The 12,631-nt window shown below is 40.3% G+C and overlaps 2 protein-coding genes across 4 annotated transcripts in view; both read left to right on the top strand.

The window, feature by feature from the left end:
• The window catches only part of LOC126385855 (RNA-binding protein Musashi homolog 1-like), a 29,443-nt gene extending 26,959 nt beyond the window's left edge, over positions 1–2,484 (top strand). Inside the window, exon 14 of one of the 2 annotated variants that reach the window (XM_050037877.1) lies at positions 91–2,484. In XM_050037877.1, the coding sequence (XP_049893834.1) occupies positions 91–132 (42 nt within the window). In that variant the 3' untranslated portion in view covers positions 133–2,484. Of the gene's footprint in view, positions 1–57 lie in introns of both variants that reach the window. The other variant, XM_050037876.1, reaches the window with a different exon arrangement.
• A 2,591-nt stretch (positions 2,485–5,075) lies between these two features.
• On the top strand, positions 5,076–8,177 carry LOC126385401 (transmembrane protein 233-like). Of its 2 annotated transcripts, XM_050037049.1 has the most exons (3): positions 5,076–5,306; positions 5,867–6,001; positions 7,120–8,177. In XM_050037049.1, exons 1-3 carry the CDS (start codon positions 5,121–5,123, stop codon positions 7,129–7,131), a joined length of 333 nt encoding a protein of 110 aa, XP_049893006.1. In that variant the 5' UTR covers positions 5,076–5,120; the 3' UTR covers positions 7,132–8,177. The 2 variants fall into 2 exon arrangements, with proteins under 2 accessions (XP_049893006.1, XP_049893005.1); XM_050037048.1 differs by lacking the exon at positions 7,120–8,177 and having other exon boundaries at positions 5,867–6,434.
• The last annotated feature ends 4,454 nt before the right edge of the window (positions 8,178–12,631 follow it).

The following is a 12,631-nucleotide window of genomic DNA, read 5'->3' as shown; positions in this document are numbered from 1 at the left end:
CGCACACACACACTTCAGTGCATGCATGGGTGCACGTATTATTCCCAAATATAATAGAAAGTGTATCCGCTCTTGTCGGTGCATCCCCAGGGCCCTCTGATTGCTACTGCGTTCACTAATGGCTACCACTGAGAAGACTCAGGTCACTGAAGATGGGAGGGCCTCTCTTCTGCTGATGAGCCAATCAAAATGCTGGCTGCCCTCTGATGGCACAACCTGATTGGCCGGCCACAGGCTCTACCGGGCTCTCCTGGCTCCCTGTGGCTCCACCCACCGACTGAATATCTTTTTAAAATCCTGAACTCTGTTTTGCTGTACTAATCTCACTTCAACATAACGTCCCCCGTCTCTCCTCTTTTGTCCTGTGTAATAACTAGATCCCCTCCCTCCCTCCGTTATCCATTATTTTCTTTTTGAAGCTGAGAAAAGAAAACTGCAACAAAAAAAAAGGAAAAAAAAATCTTTTGTCATCTTCGACAAAGTCACAGAGGACTATTTTGAGTATTTTTTTTTATTATTATTATTATTTTATTTCAATGTGATACGTTGTTTCATCATGAAATCCTTCAAAGCCGTTACTGATGTGAACAGAGAGAGAGAAAAAGCCGCGCGAGGTGGGTCTTTGTCTGAAAACCATTTTTAACAAAGGAAGAACAAATCCAACGAAGTCCTCTTTTTAACTCAAGCATCACGGAAACATGAAAAAAAAAACCTAAAATGTATATTTTGGTAGTCTTTAAAAACAAAACCTTTGTAATATTGTTATTAATATTGACATAATAATGATAATCTGTAAGGTATTTTATTCTGTAATTGGTTTTAAAGCAATGTTTTTATGTCTTCCTGTAAGATATTGTACATAGACGTTGGGGTGAGGGCGGGGTGGAGGGGGTACTGAACCGGCTCGCATGTCATTGGTTGGTTTGGAGAGGGTTAACAGCTATTTGATTGGCTGTCATCTACTACTATGTGTGGTCATCTCACTACTTTTACCAGTATGCATATGGTATATGTGTACGTCTTTGGCCAGTCGGCTCCAGTGATGCGTCAGCGAAGCATCGTCGGCGATCGCTGCTGAGATATAAAACTTCCAGGAGTTAGTCTGGCACATGCGTTCAGTTCAATAACAGTTTTGTCACAAACTCATCACTTTGTTCGCTTCTTGAAAAAGCAACTTCGACTTTAGTTACAGCACCATGATGAACCAGATTTCTCGCATCTTCACGAAAACTACTTCAGATTAAGATGGCGGACGACGGAAGAATCACAACCTTACACAGCAGAAATCAGGGGTTCGTGGGGTCGGGGGAGGGGGCGGGGGCGGGGGCGGGGGGTTGACTTGACTTCCTCTTTTTTGAAAATATTATATATATATTTTTGCGCGATTCACTTCTTAATGTTTTTTGTTTTTATTGTTTTCTTTTTTTAAAAAAAGTTCTTTTATGCGGTGTTCTCTACCGTGAAAAACAAATGAAGGACATTCTCAGAGAAGCAATTGTAGAAAACATCACAATCATGTTCTGTCCTCTTATCGCTATTGAAGGTGCATGTGATTGCGTCTGAGTGTGTGTGAGTGAGTGTTTGTGCGCATACATCAAGGTGTAATATGGAACTACTTCTGGCAACGAAGGAGCATTTCGATTGCCACTTTTTTTTTTGGTACTGAAAAAAAAAAAAAAAAAGATCGCCCTGTTCCATTACGGCTCACCTGCTCCTCTCCCCTGCCTCCCTCCCATTTCATATTTAGGTTTAACAAATTTCTGCTCCTCTGGAACCGACATATTATTGTTTATACACACTTGCTGCTCCGTGTAGTGGTGAACAGAGGGGGTTTGGGCAGGGAACCAGGAATGGAACAGGGTCTCGCTCCTGGTCGGCTCTGATATAGGACCTCAGTACAGACGACACTGGCTGGCAGGAAAAAGTCAGAAAGCTGGAACCAATTCAACATTTTGCAAAAACAAGCAGGCTGTTTGTTCAGCCTTCTTGCTGCAGCCTGTTTGATGTTCAGCACAGCAGAAAACTTCCTGATCCAGCCAGTAGTTCCTCTGTCAGACCGCCCAGGACACGACATAAAACTACTGCTGGACACCAACACTGTAACTTTTTAACTTACAATAAAGCAATAAGTTATTTTTTACCTTACAAATGAAAATAGTACTATTATTGGTAATAGCAGACGACGTGTGAATAATTCTGCGGCATTAAGACTTATTTTCAGAAAAAAAAAAAGAAACTATATTTTTCTGTTTTGAGATCTTGTTCCCCTTGTATATTGATTTTAATGATGTCTTCTGTTGTGTTGATGTAAGGAAAAGGGCCAATGCTTTGAGAGGAGCTCGTCTACATGAGCTCAGTTAAAGTTTAAGATTTGGGCTGTCCCCCGCCAAGCTTTACAGCAATGCTTTTCTTTTCTTATTTTTTTTCTTGGTTTATTTTTCTGATAATTTCAATTTTAAAATCCTAATAAATTATTCTAAAGCATTTCACTGTGATTGTTTTTTTTTTTAATACAGTAGACTACGCAGGTACACTGACATCACAACAGCTGATCAACAATGGCATACAATGTTAGGTGCAAAAGTGGTCTTTCTCCAAATGAATCCAACTTAAAGCCTCCAACCCCCATGTGGGATTTGAACCTTTCTGAATTTGGTGACACGTAAGTATAAAAAAAGATACCTCTCCTCCAGTGGATTTGGACTAGGCATACAGATCTCCCTAAAAACTTGGTAATGGGGCTTTAATTTTTTCATGATCATCGATTTACGAAGACGCACTCAAATTTGTGTTCATTGTACTGCTGCACCTGCAACTAGACTTTCACCTGACTGCTAATAAATTCTCAAACTGACCATCATAACATTATACTGGAGAACATGTACAAAGAAATAGTGCTAAAATATATTGACATTTAGATGGACTTAATTATGTCCAACCACACAAATCTACTCAGATGGGGGTCTGTATTCTGCAGGCTGAAAAGGCAGACTATCAGTTTGTGTGTGTACAGTAGTGTGAGACCAAATATACAAACTATAGGAAGACGTGAGTAGTAGCATAGATTCTGTATGCCTTCATACTTTATGTGCATCAAATAAACTTGGCAAATTCTTCAAGCTTTAGTCATAAAACTAGCCCATAATTTGCCACTTAGTCCAACCTTTCATTTTCAACAAACCAGACTAATATAGTATTTTTTTTTTTGTGCATTCACACAGGTTCTCATGTAAAGTAGCCAGAACTACACAAACATTTAAATACACTTTTGTGCTTTTCCCGTGAACTGAATGTTCATGTCACTACCACAAGTTTTCTATGATGTTGCTTCCTTGAATTTGGCAGTACATCCAACCAACCTTACAACCGCAAAGGTCGATAAATTACAAACTGCTGTCAGGTCAAGACCCCGGTGAGGACGATGAGCATGCAGATGAGTGTCCCTGAGACAGTTACTGTCAGTTTGTGCAGAAATTCTTAGGTTGTGCAAACCAGTTGTTGCATCAGCTGTTCAGGTAGCTGGTCTCAGATGATCTTGCAGGTGAAGACACTGGAAGTGGAGGTCCTGAGCTGGTGTGGTTACACATGGTGTATGATTGTGAGGTTGGTTGGATGTACTGCCAAATTTGTTGAAACAACAGTGGGGATGTCTGATGGTAGTGAAATGAACATTCAGTTCACAGGCAACAGCTCTGGTGGACATTCCTGCAGTCAGCCTGCCAATGGCACGCTCCCTCAAAACTTGCAACATTTCAGAGTGGACTTTTATTGTGGCCATCCCAAGGCTCACCTGTGTATTAATGATACTGATCAGCATCTTGATATGTCACACCTGTCAGGTGGATGGATTATCTTGGAAAATGAGAAGGGCTCACTAACACGGATTTTAACAAGTTTGTGACCAAAATTTGAGAGAATTGAAAAAAGTCTTTGATCTTTAAGTTAAACCTGTGAAAAGTGGGAGCAAAAACAAAAGTGTTGTGTTTAAATTGTCGTGCAGTAACAGTGCAATTTGCTGAGACAGCCACAGCCCCACAGAAGCATGCACTGCTACATCCTGCAAAACCACACCTGGGTGAAATGCAAAGTTTTTAAGGAAGTCCTGAGGATGGGTCCTTTCGCCAGGATTATTTTTCTGCAAACAAAATCTTGCCATGAAAGCAATAATTAAATACAATTTCTTAACATAGTGGCGTAAAAGACTAAAGCCACTTGTAAGCTACTGTATATAAAGAGTCATCCACCATTGTTTGGTCTACTCTGGTCTCTTCCTGACCCTTTGCGGGCCGGTGCCATGTCTATTAGCATTTCTCATGGTACAACTGATGAATCTTTGTGATTCAGAAAAGCAGCTACTGTTGTTCCTGGTTTTGTCATCAGAGAGAGCCCTCACATCAGACAGTAGAAAGGCAAAGTTTTAGCCACGTTAAAACATACAGTATCCTTTTCTCTCTGTAATATAACTGAGGTACGATATGAAAATATACCTAAAGGTGATACATGCAAAGTATAAAGAGTAGAAGCTGCAATAAAAGAATATTCAAGATACAGTAGATTTGCAAGGAAGGATGTTTGCCACATTCAGCCTGATAGTCTCAACAGTGTTTCACCTCACAGAGGGGTTCATGGTACAGCAGAATTTCGTACTCATGTGTGCTGTAAATGGTGCGCTGTGTTAACAACATTCACAGGCGTTATAGCACTGAACTGTAGACAGGGATCATTTCCATGTCTCAGCATGTGCTGTGTTTGTGTGAGTTGCCAGCAGTGGTAAACAGAGTCTGATTGCTCACACTTCATCTCAGGGCCGTGTCCTGGATGGAGGCCAGCAGGGTTAGTGATCCTCTCCCACCTCTCTCCTGCTCCCTCTCACCCCACAAACTTCGTTTTTTCCCAGCTTTGAAAGAGGACTACAACCACCACACAACATTTAAGACTTTTCAACGACACTTTGACCTTCTGATTTCAAACATATTTTGGTTAGAAATTGGACTCCAGTTCCTGAAGTTGGATTTTTAGTCCTTTGTGCTCATTTTCCGGCTTCCGGTTTGTATCTTTTCACCGTTTCTAATTTGGGTGTTTTTCACCCCCCTGACTGTGTTTAATTTCTGTCAGGTACAATGGCTCTTGGAGTGCTTAATTCGCAAGTTAAAAATTCCCTGAGTGGGAGTGCATTTTTCGACCGCGGTTCTATAGCGGAACAGGAACCTCCGCCTCCACTCCGCAGCTACCTTTGTTTGACTATTTTCACCTGCTTTTGTCCTGCATACCCTGTCAACATTGTGGCCTTGGTCTTCTCTATAATGGTAGGCACGGCGTTTTCTAAATAAATATAATCTAACAGCATGCAGATGTACTGCTGTGTGTCATTAAGGTGTTAGAGAGATTAGAAATCTGTTCTCTCCTCAGGATGTTTGTGTTTCAGTTACACAGTGTTCCGACATGTGAGTGGATGTGTTGGACACGTTGCAACACAGTCACACACACACCTGCTCTGCCCGTCAAACAAACTTGCTTGATCCTCCATTTTGGAAAATGACACAAAATTTCCATGTTGGAAACTGATGATATAAACATGCAGTTAATGACCAAACTACAAACGAGACTGTCAGCACTGTCTGATGTTTCCACACTGGTCGTCTTGTTAACAGGCCTGCCAACATCTGAAAGGTACACTATTTAACGTTCAAACCATGTGACCAGGTAGCATAAAGAGAGCTTCAGATGACATTTTAAAGTTACCAAAATTGGCTTTTTCATTTCTGGGGCTGATCAAATGCTCAGCAGGTTTGTGTTACAGTCTTTATAGTAAATACTCACATGTCTTGATGGAGTTTTATGTGTCACAGTGATTTCTCATTCTCAGTCTAGGAACAGCTATTATCAGGGTGACTATGATGGGTCGAGGCGCCTGGGCAGGAACGCTCTCTATGTCGCTGTTGCCTCCATCATTATCGGCCTTGTCATCATCGCTGTCTCCTGCATCGTTCATTTTACCACTGTAAGACACACTCCTCTGGTTGAGCAGTTTGAGAATGATTATCCATACATGTACACACACCTGAGCTGTTTCAAGGTGTTAATTGTGATCGTTTTGAAATTCACAATGTCACTGTCAAGAGAATATGATACCTCTGCATATTTATTGTAAAAAAGAAAAAGATCTTAATAAAAGTTTTAGTTCCCTATGTCAACTCAGTGCAAGTTCTGTTGAGTGCTTAATTATACAGAGAATAAAAATATTTTTTATATAATCTCCCCATTAAAAAAGGACACCATTAAAGGAATAATCATGTCAATAAATTGTGTGACATGATCCAACAATGTGTGAAACAGTGATTTAATTTGTGAAATTGTTAAAACTGAAGTCATTATGATGAAATGTTATTTCATCATTTATTCTCATAACAGAATTTATTGGATAGAGCCAACTATGTATTTATTTATTTAATCTATTTAATTACCAACACTTTAATTTCTAAATGCCATTTCTCAGGTGCTAACTGGCTAAACCTGGTAGCAGCTGTTGAGCTTGCAGGGGTGTGTGTGATTGGCTTAAAGGTGTGAGGGCAGTGACAAAACCACTGTCATGAAATGTAATACAAAATAAAATTTGTCATGATGAAAAGTGATGTTATAAAATAAAAAAATGGCACGAAATAAAATTGTAATTGTAAAAAAATGCCAATATAAAATAAAAAAAAGAATTTTGAGAAAGGGCATTTTGAAATAAATAAATAAAAATGGACTCTGTTATCATATAAACTTTATTATTATGAAATGTAATGAAAATTGATGAAATAATTCATAATGATTAGCGGGATTTTAATAACTTCTTAAATTATTTCAGAAATGATTGCTTCGTTTATATATTTTACACAATTTACTAACTATTTTTTAATACTAATTTAATTATTTAATATTGAACACTTTCACACAGAGCTGTGGAACAGTCTAATCGTGCATTGTTATGTAAGACAAAATGTTTAATAATTCTGTGTAAATAACAGTAAATTTTATGACTGCCAGAATTTTCCTCCTGTGGTTATCTACTCCTATACGTAACTGAAGAAATGTTCTTTAATGTGAGTGTTTAATGGACTTCTGTTTGTGTTCCAGATGGACTTTTAGTGCTGTGACAGTGGAGAGAGGGGGAGAAGAGAAATAAGACAGTTGAACAGAAAACTGTGGATGATGATGTCTGGATGGGCTCAGGTGGTCGGTTCAAACGGTACCATCTGCCAATGAAAGGACTATGACTCGCCTCATGTTTACTTCAGTCTGTGCATCACTTCCTCTCATGTCTACTGCTCTTCATATGGACAATCAGGGATTATAAAATCAAGTGGGCGTGTACATTTCGGTGTTTAATGTCTATGATTCTTTGGATTAAAAAGGCAGCTTTTGATACATGTTTAGAGAATCCAGGGTGTACAGCAAGTTTTGTTAGGCTGTGACCCCAATGTGAGAAAAGTATTTATTTTGTCTGTTGTTTTTTGCTCAAAACATTGCTAGATGACAGTAAACTGTGTATAACTTAATTAAAATACCTATCCATAAAAATAACAAATTCTGTTAATAATTATGTTACAATGTTTTCATGCTCTTTACCAGTAACAGCAAACTCCTTTGCTCTGAACTCATTTCTACATTATTTTCTGCTGCACATTGTGTCTAAGAATTACTGTACACAAAAACCTGACTTTGGTTCATTTTGTTTTATGATTCTTGTTCTAGTCAGCACAGTCAGGGGTTTTGCTGCTGTAGCCACACATGGTCTGCTATGACCAGTGGCTTATGGTGGCCAGTGTTAGCAAACTTTAGTTAGATATTAGTGGTTTAGTTTAGTTTAGTTAGTTATTGTTATGTTTCTCCACTTGCGGTGTTGTTATAGGTTTAAGTAGCGAGCCGTGAAGTGCCGTGGTTTACAGTGATTTCAGAACAGCTAGGGGGCATTGTTAAGCACAATGTGGTGCATCTTTGGTGTGAGCCAAAGAAGTTTACCCCCATGGGTTAAGACAGGGGTCGGCAACTTGTACAATAAAAAGGGCCATTACTGGCCTAAAAAAAAAAAAAAAAAAAAAAAAAAATCTTCTTTTCCTTTTTGGATTTGGAATCCATAGCTAGCCTTGCTAGAGAGACTTCAGGTTAGCCACCGCTACAAGAGTTCCACAAAATTTAGAGGAGAAGGCACCATAGACGTATGACGCACATTTTAGTTGATGAAACGTTACAACATTTTTTGTTTCGCTACACAAGTACAAGTAGTTACAGTTGTATAATGCAATAATCACTTTAGGGGGGGAAATGATGACACATGAAAATCTGAATGTTAAAGATTAACAGTTATTCGTTTCATTTCATTTCATGTCAAAGCCACAGGGAGCCACTGGAGAGGGTGTAAGAGCCGCATGTGGCTCTGGAGCTGCAGGTTGCCTACCCCTAGGTTCTTATCATGTTGTAGTTACATTATAACCACATCTACCACTGGCAGCTATTATGCTCACCTTCCCCTCGCTGTTGTCACTCGCCAGCAGTAACATTTTGGTCACAGTGTAATTATCCCTGTTACTTGCTCAGTAACTAGGTTACACTGTGACAAAAAGATATTGCTAGCCTGAGAGAGAGAGGCTGATTTACAAACTTGAGGCTGAGGTTTGATAGACCTGAACATTCAGGCAGCAAAGGTCCAAAGAGGGATGCTATTTAGTTGCAATATGGGAAATACAGGATCCATAGTTTTGAAATTTGACACCTGAGATTAAAAGACAGAGTTTGCAGTCTTTTAGAGGAGCTTTATGTGACATTCAGAGCATATCTATGATTCAGGCAGTAACCTTGGGGAGGAACCAGGGGCCGGTGCTACAATTCCGCAAGGATACTGTGGGTCGGGACAGTGTTATCAGTGGTAACAGCTGTATCAGTACAATGCAGAACAACAGTAATGAGCTAGTCAGTGGAATAGACACACATGCACGCGCTGCCAGACCGACGACCACAACAACAAACAGAGAACCTGGGATTAAAACATACAGAGGTAGCATGACTTCATTCTCTGCTTAGGACGCCATTACTCCATATTTACATAGCGCTTTGCTGCTGTATTAATGCTCTGAATGTCCTATACTGTAGCTCCTTTGACATGTTTTTCAGATCTGTCTCTAACTAAATCGTTGAAGTGCCCTTTTAACAGCATATTAAAAAATGATTTGACCTTTCATGGCAACTGCAGGGAATATGTCACATGTCTGATTAATATCATCTTGTTGGTGACAGAATAAGCCGATGGTGTCACACTGTTTCCTGTGTGGACTGACGTGTCAGCATGGCTCCAGACTGTGACAAATTTGGCATCAAAGCTATCGTATAAAAGTAAATACAAACCAAAAGATCATATTGCACGTCTTTGAGATTCTGCACACCTGTTGCCTATCAGACCCTCTGCTCTTTTAAATCTTTAAATTACGTTTAAAATGAGGATTTTTATTAAGGTTGTTCACAGAAAGAGACTCAGACTTATTTGAAATATTTCGTTTTCACCCTAGTTAACTTGGACACCTCCTCTGAACCTCCCAGTACAACCTGCCATGCTGGGAAATTTTCTTGTAGTTTGATATGTCATAGTATATCCCAAACTAAATATAGCAGATTTCCCATCAGTGTTGCAGGTTGCCCAGCGCGTCACATGGCCAAGCAGAGCCGACCCTGTTGCGAGGTAACTGAAACATATGAAAAGTGTCATAAAAGGTGGGAGGAAATAAAGTGATGATTCAGATAGGTTCAAGCAGGAGGGTCCTGATCCTGTGTGTCCAGTATCTCATCCCAGGTTTTTATTGTTTCCATTGAACAGCAGCACTGTCAGGCTGTTTTCAGTTTTCATACATTTACTTTCACAGCTCTTCACGAGGTAACAACGACCTTCACTGACATACAAATTACCACCTACATGCCGTAAACAAAGCAAAGCAAAATGTGCTGTTTGCATTTTCATTTATGATTTGCAGTACCTTTTCCGGCAAACCAATCTGCCGTGTGCAGGTGTAATTCAAAGTGGTGCCTCTGATGTAATAGGCCCGCTGCCAAGTTTCGGCAGTTATTCTAATGCACTTGGACAAATTAGTTTTGGCAGTAATCTTGTACTATTATCTCCCATTACTTGAAAGAAAAATGCAGCGTGTTTGGAGTGCCACCTCTTTGATGTCACACCAAAGCAAATCTCGAGAGAACAAGATGAAAAATGAAATGAGTGCAGGGATTAGGCGACTTGAAAGCACTTAGTAAGATTATCTGGGGATGAAGGTAGACTTTGTGACAGGAAACTGATAACCTTATGATATAATGAAGCTCCTTTGTATTGAAAATTTCACACAAACAAAATTAATTAATATAGTTTTCATTCATTTTGTCCCATGCTACATTAAAGAGATTCTGATTTCCAGCTTTGTTAGACAGCAGCTCTTTCTCTGCCATACCAGAATAATGAATTATATTATTTTCCAGCTCGCATTCACAGCATCAACTCACCTGAAGCTGTGCTGTTGTGTTTCTAGCTGCACTATAGCCAATACATTTGGAGAGCACTCCATGACTCACATGAAGTGTTCATAAATAGGCCACTCAAAGCAGCTGCTTCCATTAGCACAAGATAGAGCCTCGGTGCGTACATATCCCATGACACATTCCTCCCAGGGAGCAGCAGTTTGATCCAGTTTGAATACATGAAAGAGGATAACTGTGGGAATGATGCAGAGCAGGCAGGGAAATCTAAACATGCATTCAGGTGTCTGATACAACAGGAAATGAAAGCTTGTTTTTTTAAAATATAGATTTAGTCTCAGGTTTATTAAAGCTGCATTAATGGCTTTTTTGGCCTCTTGGGGGCGATGCAACCACTCAACATTGACATAATATCATCTGCTAGAACTGCTATGGCCAATGTGTTAGCAAACAGGTGCCCATTTACACATGCAACAGATATGGAGCAACATTAGCATTCATTTGGAGTTGTGTTTGTGACCACCTGACAAATGTAAGTCTAATATTTACACTCCTTTTAGCTCTGCTTTTGGTTCCCACCATCTTTTGAGAAAATAGCTCTTTAGCTGCTAAACGCTCCTCTTTGTTCACCAGCTAGCTTCTAACTGTGTCTGCTGTTTGGTGCTGGGTAGGTAGTGCATATCCTGATGAATGAATTATTCAAGTTGAAAATCTTTACAGATGTACAGTTCAAAATGACGTAACAACGGTCAGTGGAAACCAAAATCATCAACCCACTGAGAGCTGGATTCAAAGTTGCACTGACAATCAATTAAAAATTTGAAATCACAGGCTGATCCAACTTGTGTGAATGACATCACGGCAACTTATAATGTGACTCAGTAGTGTGTATGGCCCCCACGTACCTGTAATGCACTCCAGACAAACCGGTCATGCTGGATGACGTTACAGGCAGCATAATGTTCACCTCTGCATCTCCAGACTCTGTCACGCCTGTCACATGTGCTCGGTGTGAACCTGCTCTCATCTGTGAAGAGAAAGAGGCACCTTTGGCGGACCTGCCAATTCTAGTATTCTCTGTTGAATGCCAGCTGAGCTTCATGGTGCAAAGCTGTGAGCACATTTCCCTCTAGAGGACGTCTGGCCCTCATGCCACCCTCATGGAGTCTGTTTCTGACAGTTTGGTCAGAAACATGCACACCAGTAGCCTGCTGGAGGTCATTTTGTAGGGCTCTGGCAGTGCTCCTCCTGTTCCTCCTCACTCAAAGGAGCAGACACCGGTCCTGCTGCTGGGTTGATGCTCTTCTACAGCCCTGTCCAGCACTCCTTGTAAAACGGACGGTTCTTGGTATCTCCTCCATGCTCTTAAGACTGTGCTGCTGGGAGACACAGCAAACCTTCTTGTGACCACACGTATGGATGTGCCATCCTGGAGGAGCTTCACTACCTGTGTAACCTGATTGGGCTGCAGGCACCGCCTCATGCTACCAGTAGTGTCAAGGACACTAGCAGAACACAAAACTAGAGAATAACAGTCAAGAGGAGAGAGCAACTGTCTGTGGCCTCCACATCTAAAACCATTGCCTTTTTGGGGGTTGTCTTGCTTTTGCTTCTCCATGCACCTGTTGTTACTTTCACTCGCACCAAAGCAGCTGAAATGGATTCACAATCACTTGTGCTTCCTAAATGGGCAGATTGATATTCCTGAATTTTAACTGACTTGGTGTTAGACTATGACCATTAAAGGGCCAGTGTGTAATATTTGGCATGGTTTATTGTCAATCTGAATCTGAATCTGAATATTCTACCCATTAATATGTTTATACAAGTGTATAATCGCTATAAAATAAAATTTGGTTGGTTTTCGTAGCCTTATAATTATGCTTTTATATATATATATATATGGCAAGGGCCTTGCTTTAGAGAGGTCGCCATCTTGCGCCGCCATGTATGTAGGGCAGACCAAGCGGACAATCCAGCCAGCCAGAGAACGCGTTTCGCGTGTATAAATGAACCAACGAAGACAGCGGGAGGAAGGAAGAAGGAGGAGGAAACAGCAGAGAGTGTTAGTAGTTCGTCGATAGAGGGTAGTGAAAAGTTTTTTTAGTTATAAAGTTTGCGAATGGACCACACT

The sequence above is a fragment of the Epinephelus moara genome, chromosome 24 (assembly GCF_006386435.1).
Source record: "Epinephelus moara isolate mb chromosome 24, YSFRI_EMoa_1.0, whole genome shotgun sequence".
Lineage (NCBI taxonomy): Eukaryota > Metazoa > Chordata > Actinopteri > Perciformes > Serranidae > Epinephelus > Epinephelus moara.
The sequence above is the reverse complement of the archived record's forward strand: the minus strand, read 5'-3'. Positions and strand labels throughout refer to the sequence as shown.

Bases quoted from the DNA above. Each gene is read 5' to 3' on its own strand.
- LOC126385401 (XM_050037048.1), top strand. From the start codon at position 5,121: ATGGCTCTTGGAGTGCTTAATTCGCAAGTTAAAAATTCCCTGAGTGGG. The intron at 5,307-5,866 runs GTAGGCACGGCG...TCTCATTCTCAG, and splicing joins CCTTGGTCTTCTCTATAATG to TCTAGGAACAGCTATTATCA.